The following is an 18,597-nucleotide window of genomic DNA, read 5'->3' on the forward strand; positions in this document are numbered from 1 at the left end:
GAGCCTCTGCCCCAGCTGGATGCCCTGTCTTTCCTGGGGTGCAGGCAGCAGGTGGCAGGGTGCCCCTGAAGGCTCCCTGGGAGGCAGGCCTGGGTACCTGCCCAGGCATCCCAGAGAGGGTGTCCCTAGATGGGCACAGCTCTGTCCCGGAGAGGAGCCCAGGGGCCAGGGGCCCTTGGAAGAGATAGATGAGAATGAACTTACAAAACAAAACATCTTTATTTGGTCCGTCGGAGCCTGAGTCTGGAAACACCCATGGGGTCATCCTACGGGGATGGCGCTGACGTTGATAAAATAGTCTCTGCGTCAGAAGAGCTGCCGTATGTACAGGGTTAAAAATACTCACAGCTCAGAGTACGAGGAGGAGTACAAAGGGGGCAGGTGTGGGGGGGTCTAGTGCTTCTGGTGCTGCTCCAGGTGCGAACCCCCCACTCAGAGTAACAGGAGTACAAAGGGGGCTGGGGGTCTAGTGCTTCTCCAGGTGTGAATCTGCCCCCCCCCCCCACCCAGCAAGCCCCACGGAAAGCGAGGGACCACGGGCAGGGCTGCTTGCTGCCAGGGGCTGCTGGGCAGTGAGGCTGGGCACCCAGGAAGCGGCCTCAGTCATCCCTAGGCAGACACAGAGCTCAGGGCTGAGCAGCACAGGGAGAACGCTGGCTCAGAGGGGAGGGGTGCGGGGCTGGGGCCCACCCTGCATGTGCCTGGACACGGCCCGGGGGACGCTGGGACTCTGCTTCTCCTGCAGGTCAGGTGGTGCCAAGCACGGGGCTGGGCCCAGGACCACCTGACCACCACCCCAGCCCCGGCCCAGGGCATGGCTTCGATCCTGGCTGGCATGCCAGGAATTGCATAGTGTCCCTCCCCACCCTGGTTCAGCCCACAGTTGCCAGGCACCTGCCTCCTCAGACCCTGCTGGGGCTCCAGGGACCCCTGCTGGCCACATGAGGGCTTGTGGGGGGTGGGGCGGATAGGTGGGATATGGGGGCAAACTGAGGAAAGGTTCTCAACCTCTGGCCACAAGGGGGTATCCCTACTCTCACCCTGGGGTCTTGACCTCTGACCTCCCCAAACTGGGGTGGTCCCTGCTCTCATCCTTGGGCCCTGGGCTTGACCCCCTAAAATAGAGGTGGTCCCTACTTTCACCCTGGGGTCCTGGCCTGACCCAACAAGGGGGTGGTCCCTGCTCACCTCAGGGTCCTGGCCTCTGATCACAAAACAGAAATGGTCCCTGCTCTCACCCTGGAGTCCTGACCTCTGACCCCTACGACAAGGGTGGTCCCTGCTCTCTTTCTGGGGTCCTGGCCTCTGACCTGCCCAGATTTGGATTTGGAGCACATGGCTGCCTGACCCGGGCAGGAGACCCGGGCCCATGGATAAGGAGCAAGCCTCACCCTGACCCTGGAGGTTGGAGCCAGATCTCAAGGTGGCCTGGTCAGAGAGGCTGGCACATGTCCACCTAGAGCTGGAGGTGGGTTCGAGGTAATCTGCTGGGTGGCTGGGAGGCCCTGGGCAGGAGGGAGGGGTGGGGGGAGGGCCGGGGGGAGTTGTGCCCACAGCTGGAGCTCCCTGGGTGGGGGTCCTGAGATTGTGGTTCAAGCGTCCTGTGTTGGGGTCTCCCTCATAAAGTGCGTGTGGGGGCAGGCAGGTGGGGGCAGGGAGGTCACAGCGGCCGGGGCCCGTGCAGGCCAGCGACCTCGGGCGTGAGTGGGGGGCTGTGGCTGCCCTTGGAGGCCGTCCAGTCGCTGAGGAAGGCCTGCGCTGCCTTGCGGTGCGCCAGGCGGTGGGTGATGGAGAAGCCGGCATTTCCTTCCAGCTGGGATAGGATCACCAGGACCTGCCTGGGGGAGGGGGCCGGTGAGGGCCTGTGGGGCCAGCGGGCCGCCGGGGGCGGGGCGGGGCGGGGCGCACCTGTGCAGGGGTGGCACGCTGTCCTGGGTGCGCAGGCTGCCGCGCGTGGACACCACGTTGAAGCTGTCGGAGCAGTCGCACTGTACGTGCAGGTAAGACTTGGGGTGCCGATTCTCCACAACCACGATGAGCCCCGCCCAGCCGTGCGTCAGGTAGTAGCAGGTCATGCCCTCGCGGCCCTGGGCGCAGGCAGTGCAGGTGTGGGTGGGCGGGCCGTGGGCAGCCACCTCCTGCTGCCTCCCCAGGGCCCACGCCCGCCCACTCACCTCGTGCCGTTCGCCCCTGCTCTCCGTGAGCAAGATGATGGCGTCGGCCAGCGTGGTCGGCTGAGCCTCCACGGGCTCCACCATGACGAGCCTCGAGCTGTACACGGCCAGCACGTGGCCGGGTGCCTCTGGGGTGCTGCGCGGGGTCCCCCCTGAGGGGCTGGAGGCTGCAAGGAGGGAGGGAGAGAATGAGGGAGCGTGTAGGGCGGGCCTGTGCTAATAGGGACAGTGTGGGCGGAGCCTGGGGCCATGGGCGGGTCTGGGCTGTGTGGGGCGGGGCCTGGGGCCGTGTGGGCGGGGCCTGGGGCCGAGCAGCCACAGTCACCTACCCTGCAGGGCGGGTGGGCCAGGCACTGGGCCCCAGTGGTTGAAGGCACAGCACACCACAGCGTACTCGCCAGGCTCCAGCATCACATCACAATTGACGAACTTCTTCACAGCGCGTTTGCTGTGGGCTAGCAGGCGGCCCAGGCTCAGGCGGCCACCGCTGCCAAAGGAGGCCCGGAACACCAGGACACACAGGTCCAGGAGGTGACTGTCCACTGAGTCCGCGCGCCTGGGCGAACGGAAAGGTTGCGAGTGGCCAGGCCCCACCCCTAGACCTGTACCACCCTGCCATCCCGCCCCCAGTCCGCCCAGCCCACCTGCTGCCCTCCTGGAAGAGGGCAAACTCCAGGGAAGCGCGCTCCAGCACCGTGAGGGCCGTCACGCCCACCGGCCCGCTGGCCGAGCTGGGGAAGCTGCCTTGCACCCGCGCCTCCTGCCAGTCCGAGTGCACCTTGCAGATATCCACGGAGTCGAAGTACCTGGGCAGCCAGAGGATAGCTGGCTGAGCGGCCTCCACCCAGCTGCCCGCACAGCATGCGTCCCTGGGCAGGGTGACCGCAGCAGGCTCTCGCCCCCTGGGAACTCTTGGAATCCGTGTTCAGAAACCCCAGTCCTGGCTGTTGTCTGTGGACACCGCCAGGGGGCGCCAGACCCTAAGGCTGACCAACGGGCAGAGCCCCAGCAGAAGCACCCGCGCCAGGCAGTAGACAGGCGGAGCTCCTGGGAAAGACGCTGTATGCGCCAGGGTGAGCGTGGTACCTGACGAAGTCGCTGTACTCCATCCAGAAGACACCCTCGCTGCTGCCATGCGGCATGAGCTCACTCCGCAGGTGCCCCGGCCAGTGTGGCCACTCGTCTGACCAGCTGCCGTTCCAGGAGAAGCGGCCCCATGGGTTCCGTAGGCGCAAGAGCCTGCGGACAGACCACAGGGTTGGGGGCCATGCCCATGGCCCCGCCCTACCCATGCATCACCACGCCCATCCTTACCTGGAGCCCTGGACATCCCGGACGTCCAAGATGGAGTAGGCGTGGCGGGGACGCAGGCCTAGACTCTCATAGGCAGCATCGTCCACCTTCATGTTGCCCCCACCACAGGAGGCACCCATGAGGAACCTGTGCAGTTAGAGCAGCCCGCTGACCGGGGCCCCCTGGTATTGGGGTGGGCTCCCTCTCTAGGGGACACCTGCTGTCCCGGCCTGCCTCAGGGAGGTGCAGCTCCAGGTGGGGGTCTCCCTGCCTGTGGGAGACCCACGTGGGACGCCGGGGCTCAGGAAGTGGTGGGCCAAGCTCAGCGGGGTGGGCAGGCCTGGATCCCGTGGAGGTCTGGCAAGGCTGGGGGCCCTGCCAGCTCAGAGATGCTGCTCCCCAAGGGGCAGAGCCATGCCACTGCCCACCACAGCTGAGGGCAAGGGTCCTGGACCCTCCCCAGACACTGGCCAGTGCATGCTGGGGCTCAGAAGCCCCCACTCCCCCAACCCATCCACCCTGGGGGCTGCTACTGCCAGGTGCCACTATGGCGTTCACTTCACGTGGACTCCCAAGGGTGCTGATGGTCATCACAGGCCCAGGTCAGGACAGGGCCTTCTAGGTACAAGCTGATGGACAGCACCCCACCTGCCCTCACCCCATCCAAGCAGGTGGGGTGGCCGGCACAGCATGGGGAGCTGGGCCTCCCAGCCGTGGTTAGCCCGTGCCAGAAATATCTTGTGAAACGTGGGTGCAGATCAGGGCGCTGGCCTGACTATTCCCGCTGCTCCAGGTCCCCAGCGTGACTGTCTCTCTTACCCTGCCTCTTTAGAACTCAGCATTTTGGCCCAGATGAGGTCAGTGTCCACCGGTTCCTCGCGGGGGTTCGTGGAGCTGACCTGCAAGGCCAGGCTCTCACAGGGGGCACCGGTGAGCGTGGCCAGGCCCTCTATGGCACGCCCGGCCTGGAGCGCGAAGTAGGAGCCGTGCAGCTTGGCCAGCGCCTTCTCAATGAGGGCCACCCACAGCTGCTTGCGCTGAGCCTGCGGGGGGGCTGGAGTCGTGAGGCCGCTGCCTCCTCGCGCCTGCCGCCCGCCCGCCCACACCCCCGCCCACCTGGGAGAAGAGCAGGAAGCCGGCCTCGTCACAGGGCAGCATGTCGTCCACCAGCACCGTCGTCCACGTGCCGTCCTTGCACAGCCGCACCTGGTAGGCACCCTCTGCACACAGGCTGCGCGTGACCATCACCCGCTCAACCAGGTCCGGCCGCTCAGCCAGCACTGCCAGCGCACTCAAGAACCTGCACGAGACCAGGGTTCAGGGGGAGCTTCGCCTGCTCGCCCGCTCCCCCACCCTGGGTGGGGGACCCACACTCACCAGCAGTTCCCCAGGAGACCCTGCAGGATGTCCGAGGGCCGGAGCGTGTGGAACACGGACCAGGAGGTGCTGTGGTCCCTGAACACGGAGCAATTGATCTCGTGCGGCCGCAGCCACTGACGCACGCGCTGCTGGACACTGTCACCCACGGGGAAGCCCACAGACGCAGGCCCGGGGGGGAAGCTGTCGTCCACAAAGTTCACGCTGTTCTGCAGAGACCATGGCCACAACTCAGGCCAGGCCGAACCCCATCCCACCCCAAGACAGTACCCAGCTACCTGAGCCCTAGAGGAAGGGGGGCGGCGTGCAGCTCGCAGCCTGCAGATGGCACGGCTGAGCCTCATGAGGCCCACACCACCCTGTGCAAGCAAGGTGGACGGCAGCCAGCCAGGGCACAGCAGGCTGGTGATGGACCAGTGGGAGGTATGTGTGTCCCAGGGGACGTGCAGGGCCCAGCCTGAAGGCTGCAGGTGTGGGTGTGGGGCACTGAAGGCCCTAGGAAGAGAGGTGGGGGGCCTGACAGGGGTAGGGTGGCCAGGACACAGCTCTGGACGGGCTGCCGGCAGTGACAGAGGGCAGCAGCCCAGGGGGACAGACGCCCCCCTCCAGGTCCCTGGGGGTGACGCCCTGGGCTTAGCCTCCTGCAGTCCAAGGGCAGAGAGGACAGGGGGCACCTGTCTCAGCTGGGGCTCTGCATCCAGGGGCGGCACCTGGCCTGCCTGTCCCCACCTTCCCGTGAGGCCACGGCTGCTGGCACGCACGCTGGGGGTGAGGGGTCAGGACCCTCGCAGACATGCAAGGAAAAGGGCCTGAGGATCTCAGGTGAGAGGTCACGTGAGGGTCACCGGAGCTGAGGCTCGGGGGGAGAAGGTGCCGCGTGCCCACACCTCCCGGCAGAAGGCCACGATGTCCTCCCACAGGGCCTTGGCCTCGCCCTCGTCCGTCTGCCGCCGCTTCTCCACGAGCACACTTTCCCTGCGCCGCAGGGGCGCCACGCCCCGGCGCTGGGCCGCCATGAGCTGGGGGGTGTGGCAGGTGGCACAGTGCTTGGCCCGAGGCGCGTTGAGCAGGGTGCAGGCGGGGCAGGCCCACTGGCCCGGGCGCTCAGATGGCGCTGCGGGGAGGGGGCGGCCGGCCTTGTGGGCTGGGCAGGGCCCAGGCCGGTCCGCACTGCAGTCGGGGCAGCGGGCGGTGGCGTCGCCGTGCTCCTGGAAGCCGTGCAGCTTGGAGCAGCCGCACGCTGTGCACCGGGGGGTCGCCGTGGGGTTCCTGAGCGTGCACCTGGCGCACGACCAGGTGGTGAAGTCGGGGCTGGAGGGGCTGGCGGGCGTGTAACGCACGCTGTCACCGCCCAGGTCGATGACGTCGCTGCCTGGCGTGCTGCTGCCAGCCTCGCAGTGTGCAGGGCTGGCGGGACCCGGGGGGCGCAGCGTGGGGCCTCCCGCGGCCGCCTCCTCCTCCAGGAAGCTCAGCCGCTTGCCTGACAGCAGCTCCGCCAGGCGGGAGGCCCCGGCCGTGGGCCGCCCCAGGCCCTGGGGGGGCCCCTTGGAGCTGGCAGAGGGTGAGGGCTGGGCGGCTTCAGGCACCGGTGGCTGCAGCTGGGGGGGCACCTCGCGGCGGCTGCGAGGCACGGGGTTGTTCTGGAGGGTGGGCGAGAATGGGCTGAAGGGTGGCCCCCGGGGGGGCTCCTGGTCCACAGCAGAAGGAGTGTTGGCCTCGGCGCCTTCCCCAGGCTGGGCCGGGGCCGACACGCCGGGGAAGCCTGCAGGAGCCACGACTTCCGGGACCACAAGTGCCTCGGGAGGGATCCTGGGCAGCGAGAGTTTCCGGGGCCCCCCACAGGCCGAGCAGGAGCTGGCCACAGGCGTGTTGTGCAGCGTGCAGCGTTGGCAGGCCCAGCCGCTCCCAGGCGCAGCCGCGCCCCCCTCCTGCCCCTCTGCCTCCGCCGGCCGTCCACCTGCCGGCTCCACAGCCACCGGCCCCGCCGTCCGCAGGGGCCCCGTCTCGTCCCGGCAGCTGCCCGGGGGCTCTGGGGGCGCCCCGTTGATGATGGGCAGCGGGGGGGCCCCCGGGCCAGGCTCGGGGGTAAAGCCACACACCTCGCAGGCCCCCCTGCCCAGAAGGTTGCGGAATGTGCAGCGGGCACATGGCCACTTCTGCTCCTCCACGCTGAGCCGCAGGATCCGGTCCAGGTCGGGCTTGTGCCGTGGGGCCTCGCAGATGGAGCACTGGCGCTGGCCGGCCGGGTTCAGGAAGGTGCAGCGTGCGCAGGCCCATTCCCCGACCGTGGCCATGGGCCCGGGCGAGTGCGTGTGGCTGCAAGGGAAGGCCGTGGTCAGGGGTTTCTGACAAGGGCGTCAAGAGTGTTCAGCGGGGAATGGATGGTCTTTTCAACGAACGCACTAGGAAAATGGGATCTATATGCTAAAGGAGGAGCCAGACCCGTACCTCACGCCATATTCAAAACTTAACTCAAAATGGATCAATGACCTAAGCATGGAAATGAAAACTATGAAACTCTTAGAAGCAGAAAAAGTAGGTAAATTTTCATGACCATGCAGGCAAACAAAGGAGGAAACAAAAGAACATCAAAACTAACATCTTCCACGAGTCAAAGGACACCATAAAGAAAGCGAGAAGATATCCTACGGGAGACAGCGTTTGCAAACTGTGTGTCTGACCAGGGTCTAGCACCCAGGACGTATGAATCGTTCTTATGACCACATGACAAAAACCTGGTTTTAAAAATGGGCGGAGGATTTAAGGTGACTTTTCCCAGAGATACGGAGAAGCCCGTGGAAAGCTGCTCAGCGGATCAGTCAGGGAAATGCAAAGCACACCAGCCCACCTGGCAGGGCAGGAGCCAGGACCTGGAGCTGGAGCGACCCGGTCTCCCACATCACTGGGGAAGCGCGGAATAGCACAGCTGCTGCGGGAAACCGTTAGATGGCTCCCCAGAAGCTACGCGAGGACCACGGTTAGGACCCAGCAATTCCACCCCAGGTACATGCTCTTTACCAGTACACATCCACACGTGCTCACGGCAGATTTGCCCACAACAGCCAACTGGTGGAATCAAGCCAAGTGTCCATCAATGAGTAAACAGATAAATAAGACAAGGAACACCGTTCAGCAGCCAGGAGCGAAGCACGGCCACACACTGGCACTGGGCCCCGACACGTGGCGTGATTCACCCACGGGGAGGTTTAGGATGGGCAAACTCAGAGGCAGGAGGAGTAGGCGGCTTCCGCGGGCTGAGCAGGGGGCAGGAGGGGGCTGTCTCCCCACCGCCTCACAAGGCCAGCCGCGTGGGGGGCGTCCGCGCTCTCCTGCCCTGACGGTAGCTGGTCTGCTTGGCAGAAACAGCAACTGTTCTTTACAGCGAGGCGCAGAGCTCGTGCTTCTCGTGCTGCGTTTACGCCAAACACTCCAGGGAGAAAGAAAACTCCCCTCTTCAAAACAAACAGAAACCCTCCTCCAAGCAGCGTGAGGGTTCCTGGGCCAGTGCAGGCCGCCGCCGCCTCCCCAGGTGTGGAGCTGAGCCTCAGGGCTGTCTGCAGCTGCCGCAGCGCCACAATGACGGACAGGCCCTGGTCAGGTCAGCTTGGGCTTCTGCGTCACCAACACCTAAGAGATGCCCCTGCTGCTCCCCACTGAGGAAGGCCCACAGGCAAGGCATGGGCACACGCGGCCACACAGACAAGCCGCACACACGCTGCAGCCCGGGCCCATGTTCAGACGGCCGCCCTGTGCCCCGTGTGCCCCTGAGGCCTGGGGGAGGCCTGGGGGAGACTTGGGGGAAGACTCGGGCCTGCCCTCGGCTCCAGGCCCCTTGTGGTCCAGGTGTGCTGAGCACACGCAGGAGGGCAGGAAGCCCAACCCTACATCCCTCACGGCCCAACAGCTGGCCGGGCCCGGGCCTGGACGAGCATGAGGCCACACCGGGATCCTCAGCTGGCGTCCCGGGAGAGCGGGAGATGGTGCGGGCTGCCCCCCTCGGGGACCCTCATGGCCCATGCTGCGTCTTGATGTCACTGGGTGGGCGGGGACGAAGTGGCTCAGGGTGCAGCGGCGGGGTGTCTGGAGGAACCTGGGCCTTCGCCACCCCAGCCCCAAAGCCAGGGTCACCTCCCAGCACCCTAATGTGCCGGAGCCTCCACACAGACGCTCCCAAGCACTGGGCACTCTAGGAGGCTGGGCGCTCACCCTCAGGATGCAAAGGCAGGCAGGTGGGGCGGACAGCGCACGCCTGCTCAGCCTCAGCCCCAGGTGAGAGCGTGGGGGCGGGTGCTCCTGGGACACAGGGGCTGCAGCAGCGGGGAGATGGCCTTCGGCTCCCTGGAAATCTTAGCGGAGTAAGAGGGGTCCCCACTCGAGGACCCGGCTGGTCAGGCCAGCAGACCTGAGGCCGCACTGCCCGGCAGGACGCCCACCTGACCCCGACCCCCAGCTGGTCCCAAGGGGCACATGGGCACCTCCCTCCGAGGCCACTCTCAGCCAGTCTTGCGCCAGCCCCTCGGCCTGTGTCCCCAGGGGAGGCCTGCAGCTCGCAGTGGCCGACACCCACACCAGGCCTTGCAGCTCCTGGTCCGCCTGGCAGTGGGACCAAGCCCAGACCTGCAGGCTCTTCAGTGGAGGGGGCGCCCCTCAGGGCAGGGATGGCTTGCCCGGGCCACCCACACGCGCGTCCACATGTCCAGCGGAGCCGTGGGGAGGGTTGGCCTGCCTCTGCCGTACCAGCCCCCTGCCTGCTCCTCTCGTGTCTAGTCAGGTGCCTGTGGATTCCTCAAGGTCACTGGCAGCTCTTCCTCCTGACTCACTCCAGGTGGCACAGTTAACTGCTGGCAGCGCTGGGCCGGAGAACAAGAGGGTGCGGGCTGGACAGCCGACCTCTCTGCCACCCGCCTCGGGGCCCGTGCCCCTCCCTGAGGCCTAGCAATTGCCCCCTCCCCAGCGACTTACCCTGAGGACGTAAATACCCGGAAATGAAACGACACACGTGCGTGAAGAAGGCGCAAAGGGACGCACCGGCCCCTGGGGAGATGCCGGTCAGAGCCCACGGCGACCACCCTGCATGCAGGCGGGGCGGGCGGGGAGAAACCAGAGCCCTCCCTGCATGGCTGGGGGTCTGGGAAATGGGGCGACCACTGTGGAGAACAGCCTGGCAGCTCCTCAGACAGTTAAACGTGAACTTACAGTGAACACCAGCAACCCCATTCTGTGTAGCTACGCAAGAGAAGTAACAACACGTGTCTGTGCAAAATCCTCTCCACACACGTCCACAGCGGCAGGGCCGCCAGTGCGAGTGTCCACCAGTAAACCAGCAGGCCTACTCCACACGGCGGAGCATCGCTCAGCCATAAAGGGGCCAAGTCCCAACACTTGCTATCACGCGGACAGCCTGAGAACACAACGCTCAGTGAGAAGCAGACACAGAGGCCATGCGCCGTGTGATTCCCACTGTGTGAGTGGAGCCCCTGATGGCAGGTGAGCGCTGTCCAAACAAAGCCGGCACTGACTCAGCACAGGGAACCGAGGCCCTCTGCTCCGCAGCCGTCCCTCTGGACCGGGGGCCTCCATGACTATGTTCACTGGGGTCACTCAGCTACCCCCAGAAGCCTGCCAGGACCCAGGTCCTGTTCCATGCACGGGCCGGCCGCCTAGACGGTGAGCCCAGGACACGCTCAGGGCCCCACAGACACCAGGTACTGTCCTGCACAAGTGAGCTGTGTCCGAGGGAAGTGCCCGCCAAGGGCTGCTGGCGGAGCGCGGTGTCTGCAGGCCCCGAGGTGGTCCGGGGCACCAAGAAGGCCAAGTGCCCCCTCTGGCCCAAGGGACTCGGAGTGTCTGTTGAGCCCCTCGCCCTCCAGTCAGGCTGCAGGACGTGGAGAAGCTGGAGCGTCCATGTGTGGGGGCATTTGGGAGTCCATCCCACCAGGTCTCAGCAGTGGGCAGCCTGGCTGGGCTGCCCACCCCTCACCTCGGCACCCAGAGGTGGAGCTCACCGGGGGAGCCTAGGCAGCCGGGGCCGAGTCTAGCCGCAGCTGCAGCTGGAGGACATGGGCACGTGGAGGGCGGCTCATCAGCGGGACCCACACCCCCTGCCCCCTGCAGGCAGCCACGTCACAGGGCGACACACGTCGGGCCACGGCAGGGCCCCAGATTCCACGGGAAGCAAGCAGCATTCTCGGTGCGTGCCGTGCCCCCGGCCCCACCCAGCAAGCAGTTCCAGCAGCCGCTCCAGAGCCAGCGGACAAGCAAGCCCCCGGCCTGAGGCAGTGGCGGTCCCGGCCCCACCATCTGCGGTTCTGAGACCCTCAGCCCAGCTCCAGGGGGCGGGGGTCCCGGGTGTGCTCTGCCCAGTGAGCAGCCCGAGTCGCCCGGGTCTCTGGGGTGAAAAGAGTCTCCAGAGGGCCCTAAGGGACAGGGCCCGCTTGTCTGGGAGGCGCCGGCAGAGCAAGGGCACCTGACGGCAGCCCCGCCCTCGGGCCCGGGGCCGCCCCCGCTCCACCTGCTTACCTTCGGGCCCGGGGCCGCGGGGGCGGGTGCTGCCGGGTGCCCAGGCTGTCGCCCCACGCAGGCCCCCCGGGGCCACTCCTACCCCAGCCAGCCGCTGCCGGGGGCCCCGGGCAGGGTGGGCCCCGGGGGAAGCCGTGGTCCGACTCGGTCTCGGCGGCCAGCGAGGAGGCGGAGCTCCCCATGGCCCCCGTGGTGGCCACGCTGAGCGCCGGGCCTGGTCACAGGGCGCCGGCGGCGGCGGGCGAGGCGGAGCATGGAGGAGGGCGGCCTCGCGAGCCGGGCTGGTCCGAGGAGCACAACAGAAATGACAGAGACAGAGAGAGAAGAGACACGTGACTACGGCGCCTGGAGGGTCCCAGTGCACGCGCGGCTTCTGGGGCAGCAGGGGCGCCTGCAGCAGGGCCACCGCAGGGTCCCCCCTGCCCCACGGCAACCCCCATTATGGCCCCCTTGGCGCCCCCAGGGCAAGGCGTCCGTGCCACGGTTGCTGGCCTTCAGAATGGGTCTCACCCTGAAAGAAATGATCGAGAAGATATTTAACCAGAAAACATGAGCTGGAAGAGGAGTGCCCGGTAGGGCTGACGAGCCCTGGGCACCGTCCACAGTCACCACCAAGGCCCCTGTGGAGGACAGCCTCCCCTGACCTGGAGACAGTGAGCAGGAAGGGGCCCAGGAGGCTGCCTGCTCTCGGGAGGCGTGGGCCCAGGTGCTCCTGCCCTGAGGTGGGAGGCTGGTGGGTGGGTGGGTGGGGGGGGCGTCTCCTTTCAGACGAGCTGAGTCCCAGTCAGGTGAGGGAAGACGCCTGGGCCGCCTCTGGGCCACCATGGGTGTCCCCTTCGCTTTCTGGTCAAGCAGGTGACCAGCAGCTCTGCCTCAGCCCAGGTCCATCACACACGACCCCCTCCCAGCAGGCGCCCAGGGCCCAGCAGCACAGCGGCTCTGCACGGGGGAGGGCCTGGGCCCTGCCCTCAGGGCTGCAGTCAGGCCAGAGAGCCGGGCAGCAACACGCCCGCCGGACCTGTTCCTCCAAGGGACCCAGACCAGGGCTGGAGAGACTGCTGAAGGCCCGGTGACCCTAAAAGTCACCCACCACTCAGGCTTCCCCTCAGCTCGACCAGAGCCAACTGGGGGGTGGGGGGTGGGGGTCCCCAGTAGCTGCAAAGCCAATGCTCCCCACGTCCACCGACAGGAGAGCCGCCCAGTGGGAGTGTGCCACGAGCCACAGGGGTCCCTTCTCACTCCCGACAGCCACGTGGAAAAGGCAGGACAGGGGAACGGACTCATGTCACCCGACACGCCTGACACGCCGCCGGGCCCACCTGACGTCAGGGTGAGGCCCGTGTGAGCCTCCAGTCGCGGCCCTTCTCCTCCCGCGGCGGACGCTCACCCCACGGGGACGAGTCACACGTGGGCGGCGGCTGCAGCCGGAGCCCTGCTCCCTGGGCTGCGAGGGGGTGCTCACGGCGGTCAGGCCCACGCCGAGCAGGTCCTTCAGGACACCTGCCCCTCCACGGTGACAAGGCAGACGCACCGCAATCAGGCCAGCCCCCAGCCTCCTGCCCCCACCCCACGCGGGCGCTTTCCCGGGGAGAGACCCTGAGCATCTCCAACACTCCTTTTCCGCAGCCAAACCCTGAGTGGCCGAGGCCTCGAGCTGAAGCTAAGCCACGAAGGTGCCTATGGAGCAGGAGCACCTACGCCTGGGTCCAGGCTTGGGCTGACCAGGAGCTAGGCCCGTGCCCACTGAGAGCACAGAGGATGGCTGGGGGCGGCCCACCCACAGCCAGAGCCCAGGGTAGGTTGCGAGGACAGGGCCTGGCTTCCGTGCCAACCTTGGTCTTGGGGTGGCGGGCGGAGTCCTGCAGCAGGGAGACAGGTTGGCACCCCTGGCCGATGGACTCTGGGTCCTAGTGATAAGCCTGCAGGCTGGGCTGCTGCTCCAGGGCCAAAGTCCAGACCTGTCCAGTGGGGGAGGGCCGCCTACCTGGAAGACCTGCCCCTGAGCCTCACCTCCCAGCCCAAGCCCAGGCTCCTGGCCACAGCCCGTCTGGCGGCAGGGCCTCACACTGTGCAGTCTGGGGCCTGACTCAGCTGCTCCTAGCTGCCTGGTCCAAGACCACCACTGTTTAGGCCAGCCAGGGCCACAGGGGACAAGGCCTCCTGCACCCTGGCTCTGCCATGGCTGGGGCCACCAGGGAAAAGTGCCTGGGGGGCGAGAGTCAGGGCTCTCAGCAAGCAGTCAGCAAGACTCCCCGGGACCCAGGTCCTGGTACCACCTGCCCACGGGGCACACGCCTCCTGTCCTTCCCAGGTGCACTGTGAGGCCCAGACACCCCCACCGGCCGGGCCAGAACCTTGAGGAGGGGGCTGTGGAGATTCTGCTGAGAGTCACCATCAATGCCCCCTGAAAACCAGCTGCAGGAACAAAACAGGAACCAGCATTCCACTACCCGGCCCGGGAGGAAATGGTCCGGCCTCAGACCCTCCCCTGTACATGCTTCAGGAGGCCGCTGTCTCCGCACCTCGGCCCCGCAGTGTCCAGCTGCAGTCCGGATCCTGGGCCCCCCACCCCGTGCGGGTCACATGGCCGGCAGGGCTCTGCTTCCAGGTCCCTGCTTTCTGGGAGGGAGGGGTGGAGACAGCTCCCCAGAGTGACACCCACAAGCGAGGGGTGGCTTGCTGGCAGGGAGACCAGAGGATGGGACGCAGAGTCCCAGCGTGTTCTCTGTCTCTAGTCGTACCCGCTCAGTCAAGCCTCAAGAAAAAGGAAACTTCTGACAGGGAGCCAGGGACGCCACCACAACTTTGCTTTCCAGTTCACAAGTTCAGAGCCACCTGACGACAGGCGCTTGCCTCTGGCACTTCCCCATTTCTGTTGGCCAAGTGGCCGCAGAGCAGTGTGGCCTGGGCGGCTGGTGACCGCAGGCCTCGCGGAGGCAGAGTTGCTTCAGGGACATAAAGGCACTGGAGCCTCTGGCTCACCCTGGGGAGGCAGATGGGCCGTGGGGAGCATCTCCAGGTCGGCCATGGAAGGGTCAGCAGCAGGCACTGCCTCAGCTCCAGGCTCAGCCCAGAGGCCGAGGGAGCGAAGCCATGAGCACCTCCTCAGGACACAGACGCCATGGCTCTCGTCAACAGCAGCTATCAGCCTGCTTTCCCTCTGATGTCTTGCAGCGCTGTCCAGCCCCGTCCCGCGGTCTGGCCACCAGGGAGGGGGAAGCAGACAGCAGGGGCGGAGCCGCTGCTGGAGGGAGATGGTGCCTCCAGGATAGCCAGGGAGGCCGGAGCGCCGGACAAGTCCTCACTGGAGAGACAGCGCGTCCTGGGGGCGTCAGGTCCCTGCTGCTCCCCTGTGGCCCCCAGCTCCCTGCACCGTCCTGGCAGCTCCAGCACAGCCATCCACAGGGTGACCCAGAGTGACAGGTGTGCCTGGGCAGGTGTCCAAGTCCAAACTCCACCCACACCCTCCTTCCCCTCATCCAGGAAGGTGGAGACGGGCGGGCCGGTTCTCATCCCCAGGAGCAGGTGCCGTTCTGGCCCCGCGGCCCAGAGGCCCCTCTGAGTTCAGAGCTGGGTCACCAGAGCAGCCTGCAGCTGATGCAGGATGCTCGCTGACCACCTGCCTTGGTGCCGCTGGGGTAGCGCTGGGCACGGGGAGCCGGGGACACCAAAGGGACCCCACAAGCCTACTGGGCACTCTTGGGGGGGGTGGTGCTGGGGGGGTGGTCCTGCCTGGGAACGTGGCACAAGAGGTTAGGCAAGAGAGACACCAGCATGTCCCTGCTTTGGGATGCTCCTGCAGGTGCCAGGTGGGAGGGCTGGAGTCAGTGCGGGCAAAAGAGCAGCTGACCTGGGGGCAGGGAGCACCTGGGCCGAGTCTGGGCTTGGACTCTTACACAACCAGCCCCGCAGGCTCTTCTGCGACCCGCTGAGGCCCATGAAGACATCCATGGTTTTAGAGAACCTCTAGGGTGCAGAGTCCTTCTTCCCAAATAAAAGACAAACATCGGGGGCGGTGGAAGCAGGGGCTGGAAGGACTGGATGTGCAGTCCACTCATCCCTCCCCACAGCCCGGCTGCCCTCAGCCTGGGCCTCCTGTCTGTAAAGCAGGGCTCAGCAGGATGCTGTCTGACACAGGTCCAGAGAGTCTAATGCAGAGCCTGAAACCAAAGAGTTTCAGCAAATGACCCCGTCCAGAAGGGTTGGAGGACCCAGCCGTTTCCTGCTCTCAGAGCACCTGGTCTGGGACAGGGGTCCTTAGAGCAGAGACACAAGGTAAAACCCACTCCCTCTCCAAAGCCTAGCAATCACTGAGTTTAATTAAGCCTGGCTTTCAGGAGGTCACGAGGTCACCAGCCTGGTTGCTCACAGGGAGCAGCTCTAGACAGCTTCAGATGCAGAAGAAAAAAGAAGCACTCCTCCAGGGAGCAGGACAACCCAAGAGGAAGTGAGAGGTGCCTGACACCAAGGCCAGGCCGCACCCACCAGCAGGGCTTCAGAACAGGGGTTCCCAGGCTCCCTGCCCATCTGGGGCCCTCCTCCAGGCACCTGGGCCACAGAAACACTACCCTTCTCCCGACCCTTCTCCCCACGGTTGAGAAAGGCCCTCAGAAGTGTAAGGATCAACTTACTCCATCTTCCCTGGAGCCCAGCTCTGGGGGCGGGGTCCTCCCACAGGAGCTTACACTGCCCTCAGAGGCAGGCAGAGGGAGGGGGCCCCACAGGAGGGGCTCTCAGGAGAGCACAGAACAACCAAGCACCCAGCTGAGTCCCAGCTCCCCCACAGTTGAGCAGGGCTGGCAGCCACAAAACCCCGAACTCCCAGGCTGGACCTTACTGAGGTCCTGTTGTCTGCAGTCTGGTCACAAACTCCTGAGTGTTAAGGGGGCCCGAGAGCCAGCCCCATCAGGGCCATCTGATCACACAAGGCTGCCCTGGCCAGGATCAGAAGGGCCCCCTCCTGCGGGCAGCCGGGTGGGCCGGCAGCCCGGCAGCCACTCCAGGCGCCACCATGGTAACTTTTCGCTTCGCTCCAGCGCCAACAGGAAAAGAACAAGAGAAGGAAGCGTGTTTGGTGGCCAGCGGGCAGACAGGACGCGCTTGCTCCCCCACTCCACAGGGCCGGACCGGACACTTCCCCTAATGCCGCCGCGGCCGGGACACTGACCGGAGGTAAGGGCACTCAAGGGCAGGAGGGGCTGAGGCCGCCTCCCGCGTCTTCAGACCCTGGGCTGGTCTCCCGCTGCCCGGCGCTCGAGGTCCTGGCGGCTCCCCTCTCCAACAGCGTCCCCAGCCCGGCCACGACCACCCAGTGCCCAGGAGGCGCCGCCCGTCGGCCACGGCCTCCCGGGGGTCCAGGCCGCGCCCCCGGCCCCGGCCTGGCCCGGGTGACGGGACTCACCTCCGCAAACCCGCGGCGCCTCCTCAGTCCCCGAGGCCCGGCTCGCTCGCCCGCGCCGGCCGGCCCACAACTTGTTCTCGGAGGGCGGGCGGGCCCTCTGCCGTCGGCGCGCGGCCCCGACAGCCTCTCGCTCTGAGTGGCGGAGCCGGCGAGCGCACCGACCCGGCCCGGCCCGCGCCGCACCCTGCGCCGCCTCCGTAGCGTAGCGCCCGGCCGGGGCCCCGTGGCTACGGCGCGCCCGGGGCGCACGCGGCACTGTGAATCGCGCGCCCGAACTACCGCTCCCACAAGGCAGTGCAGCGCGCGGGGCAGGCCGGGAGGCGGAGTCTAGGGCGGCACGCGAAGCAAGCCGGGAGGCGGAGTCCAGGACGGCGCGCGAGGCAGGCTGGGAGGCTGACTCCCGGGCAGCTGCCTGTAGCCGCCCCGACTTTGCGCCCTCCGACGTCCCCGGCAGTCCCGCCCGCGGGCGCCGAGGGAGGTGGTGGATTCCGCTGCCGGGCGGCAAGCCGTGCTGGAGGAGGCGCCGAGGAGGGAACGAGGACTACAACCCCCGGAATGCCCGGCCCGCAGGAAAGGACGGGACCTTTAGCGGCCCGGTCGCGACGCTTCCGGTTTCTGTGCGGGGAGGCGCCCGGCTGCGGATCCGGCTCTGGCCCCTGAGGACCGCGCGCGGGGCCGGTAAATGCGCCAGCTCTCTCCCGGGTCCCTCCAAACTTTTCTGCTTCCTGGGGACCCGCGAAGGTTTCACGGTCCGACGCTCCAGTTTCGCTGGGCCGACAAGGGCGGCGCCACTCGGGGGGTGACCTGGGCGCATGGCGTGTCCGAGCCCCGGGTTCTCCTCGGCCAGCGGGGGAACCAGCACCCCCGGGCCGCCGGAGGACCGAGGGAGGCACAGCGCACAGCTCGGCCCCCGGCAGGGAGGAAGCCAGTGTGATACTTGGGGCCTCCGAGCAGAACCGGCTCCTCAGGCACGTTCTGCCCCTGCCCTTCGGGCAGCGGGAGGTCACTCTGACAACCCAGCAGCCGCGGAACTGGGGGTAGGCCCTGCCCCTGGCCCCCTGCCCTCCGTCGCCTAGGGTTTCTAGAGGCAGCAGGACCGGCTGAAAGAGCTTTGGTGTCAGCGGTTTACCTGGCGCCCCCGAAGCACGCGGAGGCCGCAGTGAGGCGAGGGGACGCTGAGGGCGGAACTCCGGGACCCTGGTTTTCGGGGGGTGTGTGGAGCCGGAGAAGGCACGGCCCACGCGGGAAGACGGGAGCGAGGTTCCCTCGGCTAGGCCAGATTTCAGGAGAGTGGGCGTGGTCCAGTTCCGCCTCCATACAGAAAGGAGCTCTGCACCGGGAGTTAGGTGATGTTTGCTCCAGCGTCCGGTCAGTAGGACCTTCGGGGACAGCGCTCAGGGCTCCTGGAAAACCTCCATCTCCAGATGCTGCAGCCAGGACAGCTACGTCCCCACCCCAGGTGCTCGGGCTTCAGACACAGCCAAGACAGCCCCTTCCTGAGTGCCCGCAGGGACTTAGCCCGCCCCCAGCTTCCTCACCTGCACGAAGGTGGCAGTGATAGGCCTCTGACCAAGGCCTGGTGGCTGCAGAATCACTTGAGGACAGAGTCAAGGGCTGACTCCCAGTGGTGGCTCAGTCACCACAAGCCCCTTTCCTTCCCTGTGCACTGCCTGGGGTGACTGGGTCAGAGCTGATGTCCACAGCCCTGTAGCCTCCTAACAAGAAAAACAGCCGAAGTTGAGGCAGGTTCCTGCCAGCTCACTCTATTCCCGATTGGGGAAGGAACCACAAAGCAGAGGGTGACTTTCAGGAGCTAGCCACCTGGAGGGGAGG

The 18,597-nt window shown here is 66.6% G+C and overlaps 1 protein-coding gene across 5 annotated transcripts; it reads right to left on the bottom strand.

Annotated features, from left to right (window-relative positions):
* Positions 1-200: 200 nt before the first annotated feature.
* On the bottom strand, positions 201-18,253 carry CAPN15 (calpain 15). 5 transcript variants are annotated; one of them, XM_044935968.2, is made up of 13 exons: positions 16,765-17,030; positions 11,364-11,644; positions 5,732-7,160; positions 4,845-5,053; positions 4,584-4,767; positions 4,287-4,510; positions 3,489-3,614; positions 3,261-3,413; positions 2,819-2,980; positions 2,504-2,730; positions 2,175-2,341; positions 1,909-2,087; positions 201-1,838 (listed from the first exon to the last, which is right to left on the bottom strand). In XM_044935968.2, exons 2-13 carry the CDS (start codon positions 11,543-11,545, stop codon positions 1,661-1,663), a joined length of 3,420 nt encoding a protein of 1,139 aa, XP_044791903.2. In that variant the 5' UTR covers positions 11,546-11,644; positions 16,765-17,030; the 3' UTR covers positions 201-1,660. The 5 variants fall into 5 exon arrangements, with proteins under 5 accessions (XP_044791903.2, XP_044791902.2, XP_044791905.2 ...); XM_044935967.2 differs by lacking the exons at positions 11,364-11,644; positions 16,765-17,030 and adding an exon at positions 17,894-18,236; XM_044935970.2 differs by lacking the exon at positions 11,364-11,644.
* Positions 18,254-18,597: the final 344 nt, after the last annotated feature.

Source organism: Bubalus bubalis, chromosome 24, assembly GCF_019923935.1.
Source record: "Bubalus bubalis isolate 160015118507 breed Murrah chromosome 24, NDDB_SH_1, whole genome shotgun sequence".
Taxonomy (NCBI): domain Eukaryota; kingdom Metazoa; phylum Chordata; class Mammalia; order Artiodactyla; family Bovidae; genus Bubalus; species Bubalus bubalis.

Coding starts and splice junctions, on each gene's coding strand:
- CAPN15 (XM_044935967.2), bottom strand. CDS start 18,081: ATGGAGGCGGAACTGGACCACGCCCACTCTCCTGAAATCTGGCCTAGC. Junction 2,731..2,818: donor CTCTTCCAGGAGGGCAGCAG/GTGGGCTGGGCG, acceptor CCGTTCGCCCAG/GCGCGCGGACTCAGTGGACA. Junction 2,088..2,174: donor GCAGGGGCGAACGGCACGAG/GTGAGTGGGCGG, acceptor GCCTGCGCCCAG/GGCCGCGAGGGCATGACCTG.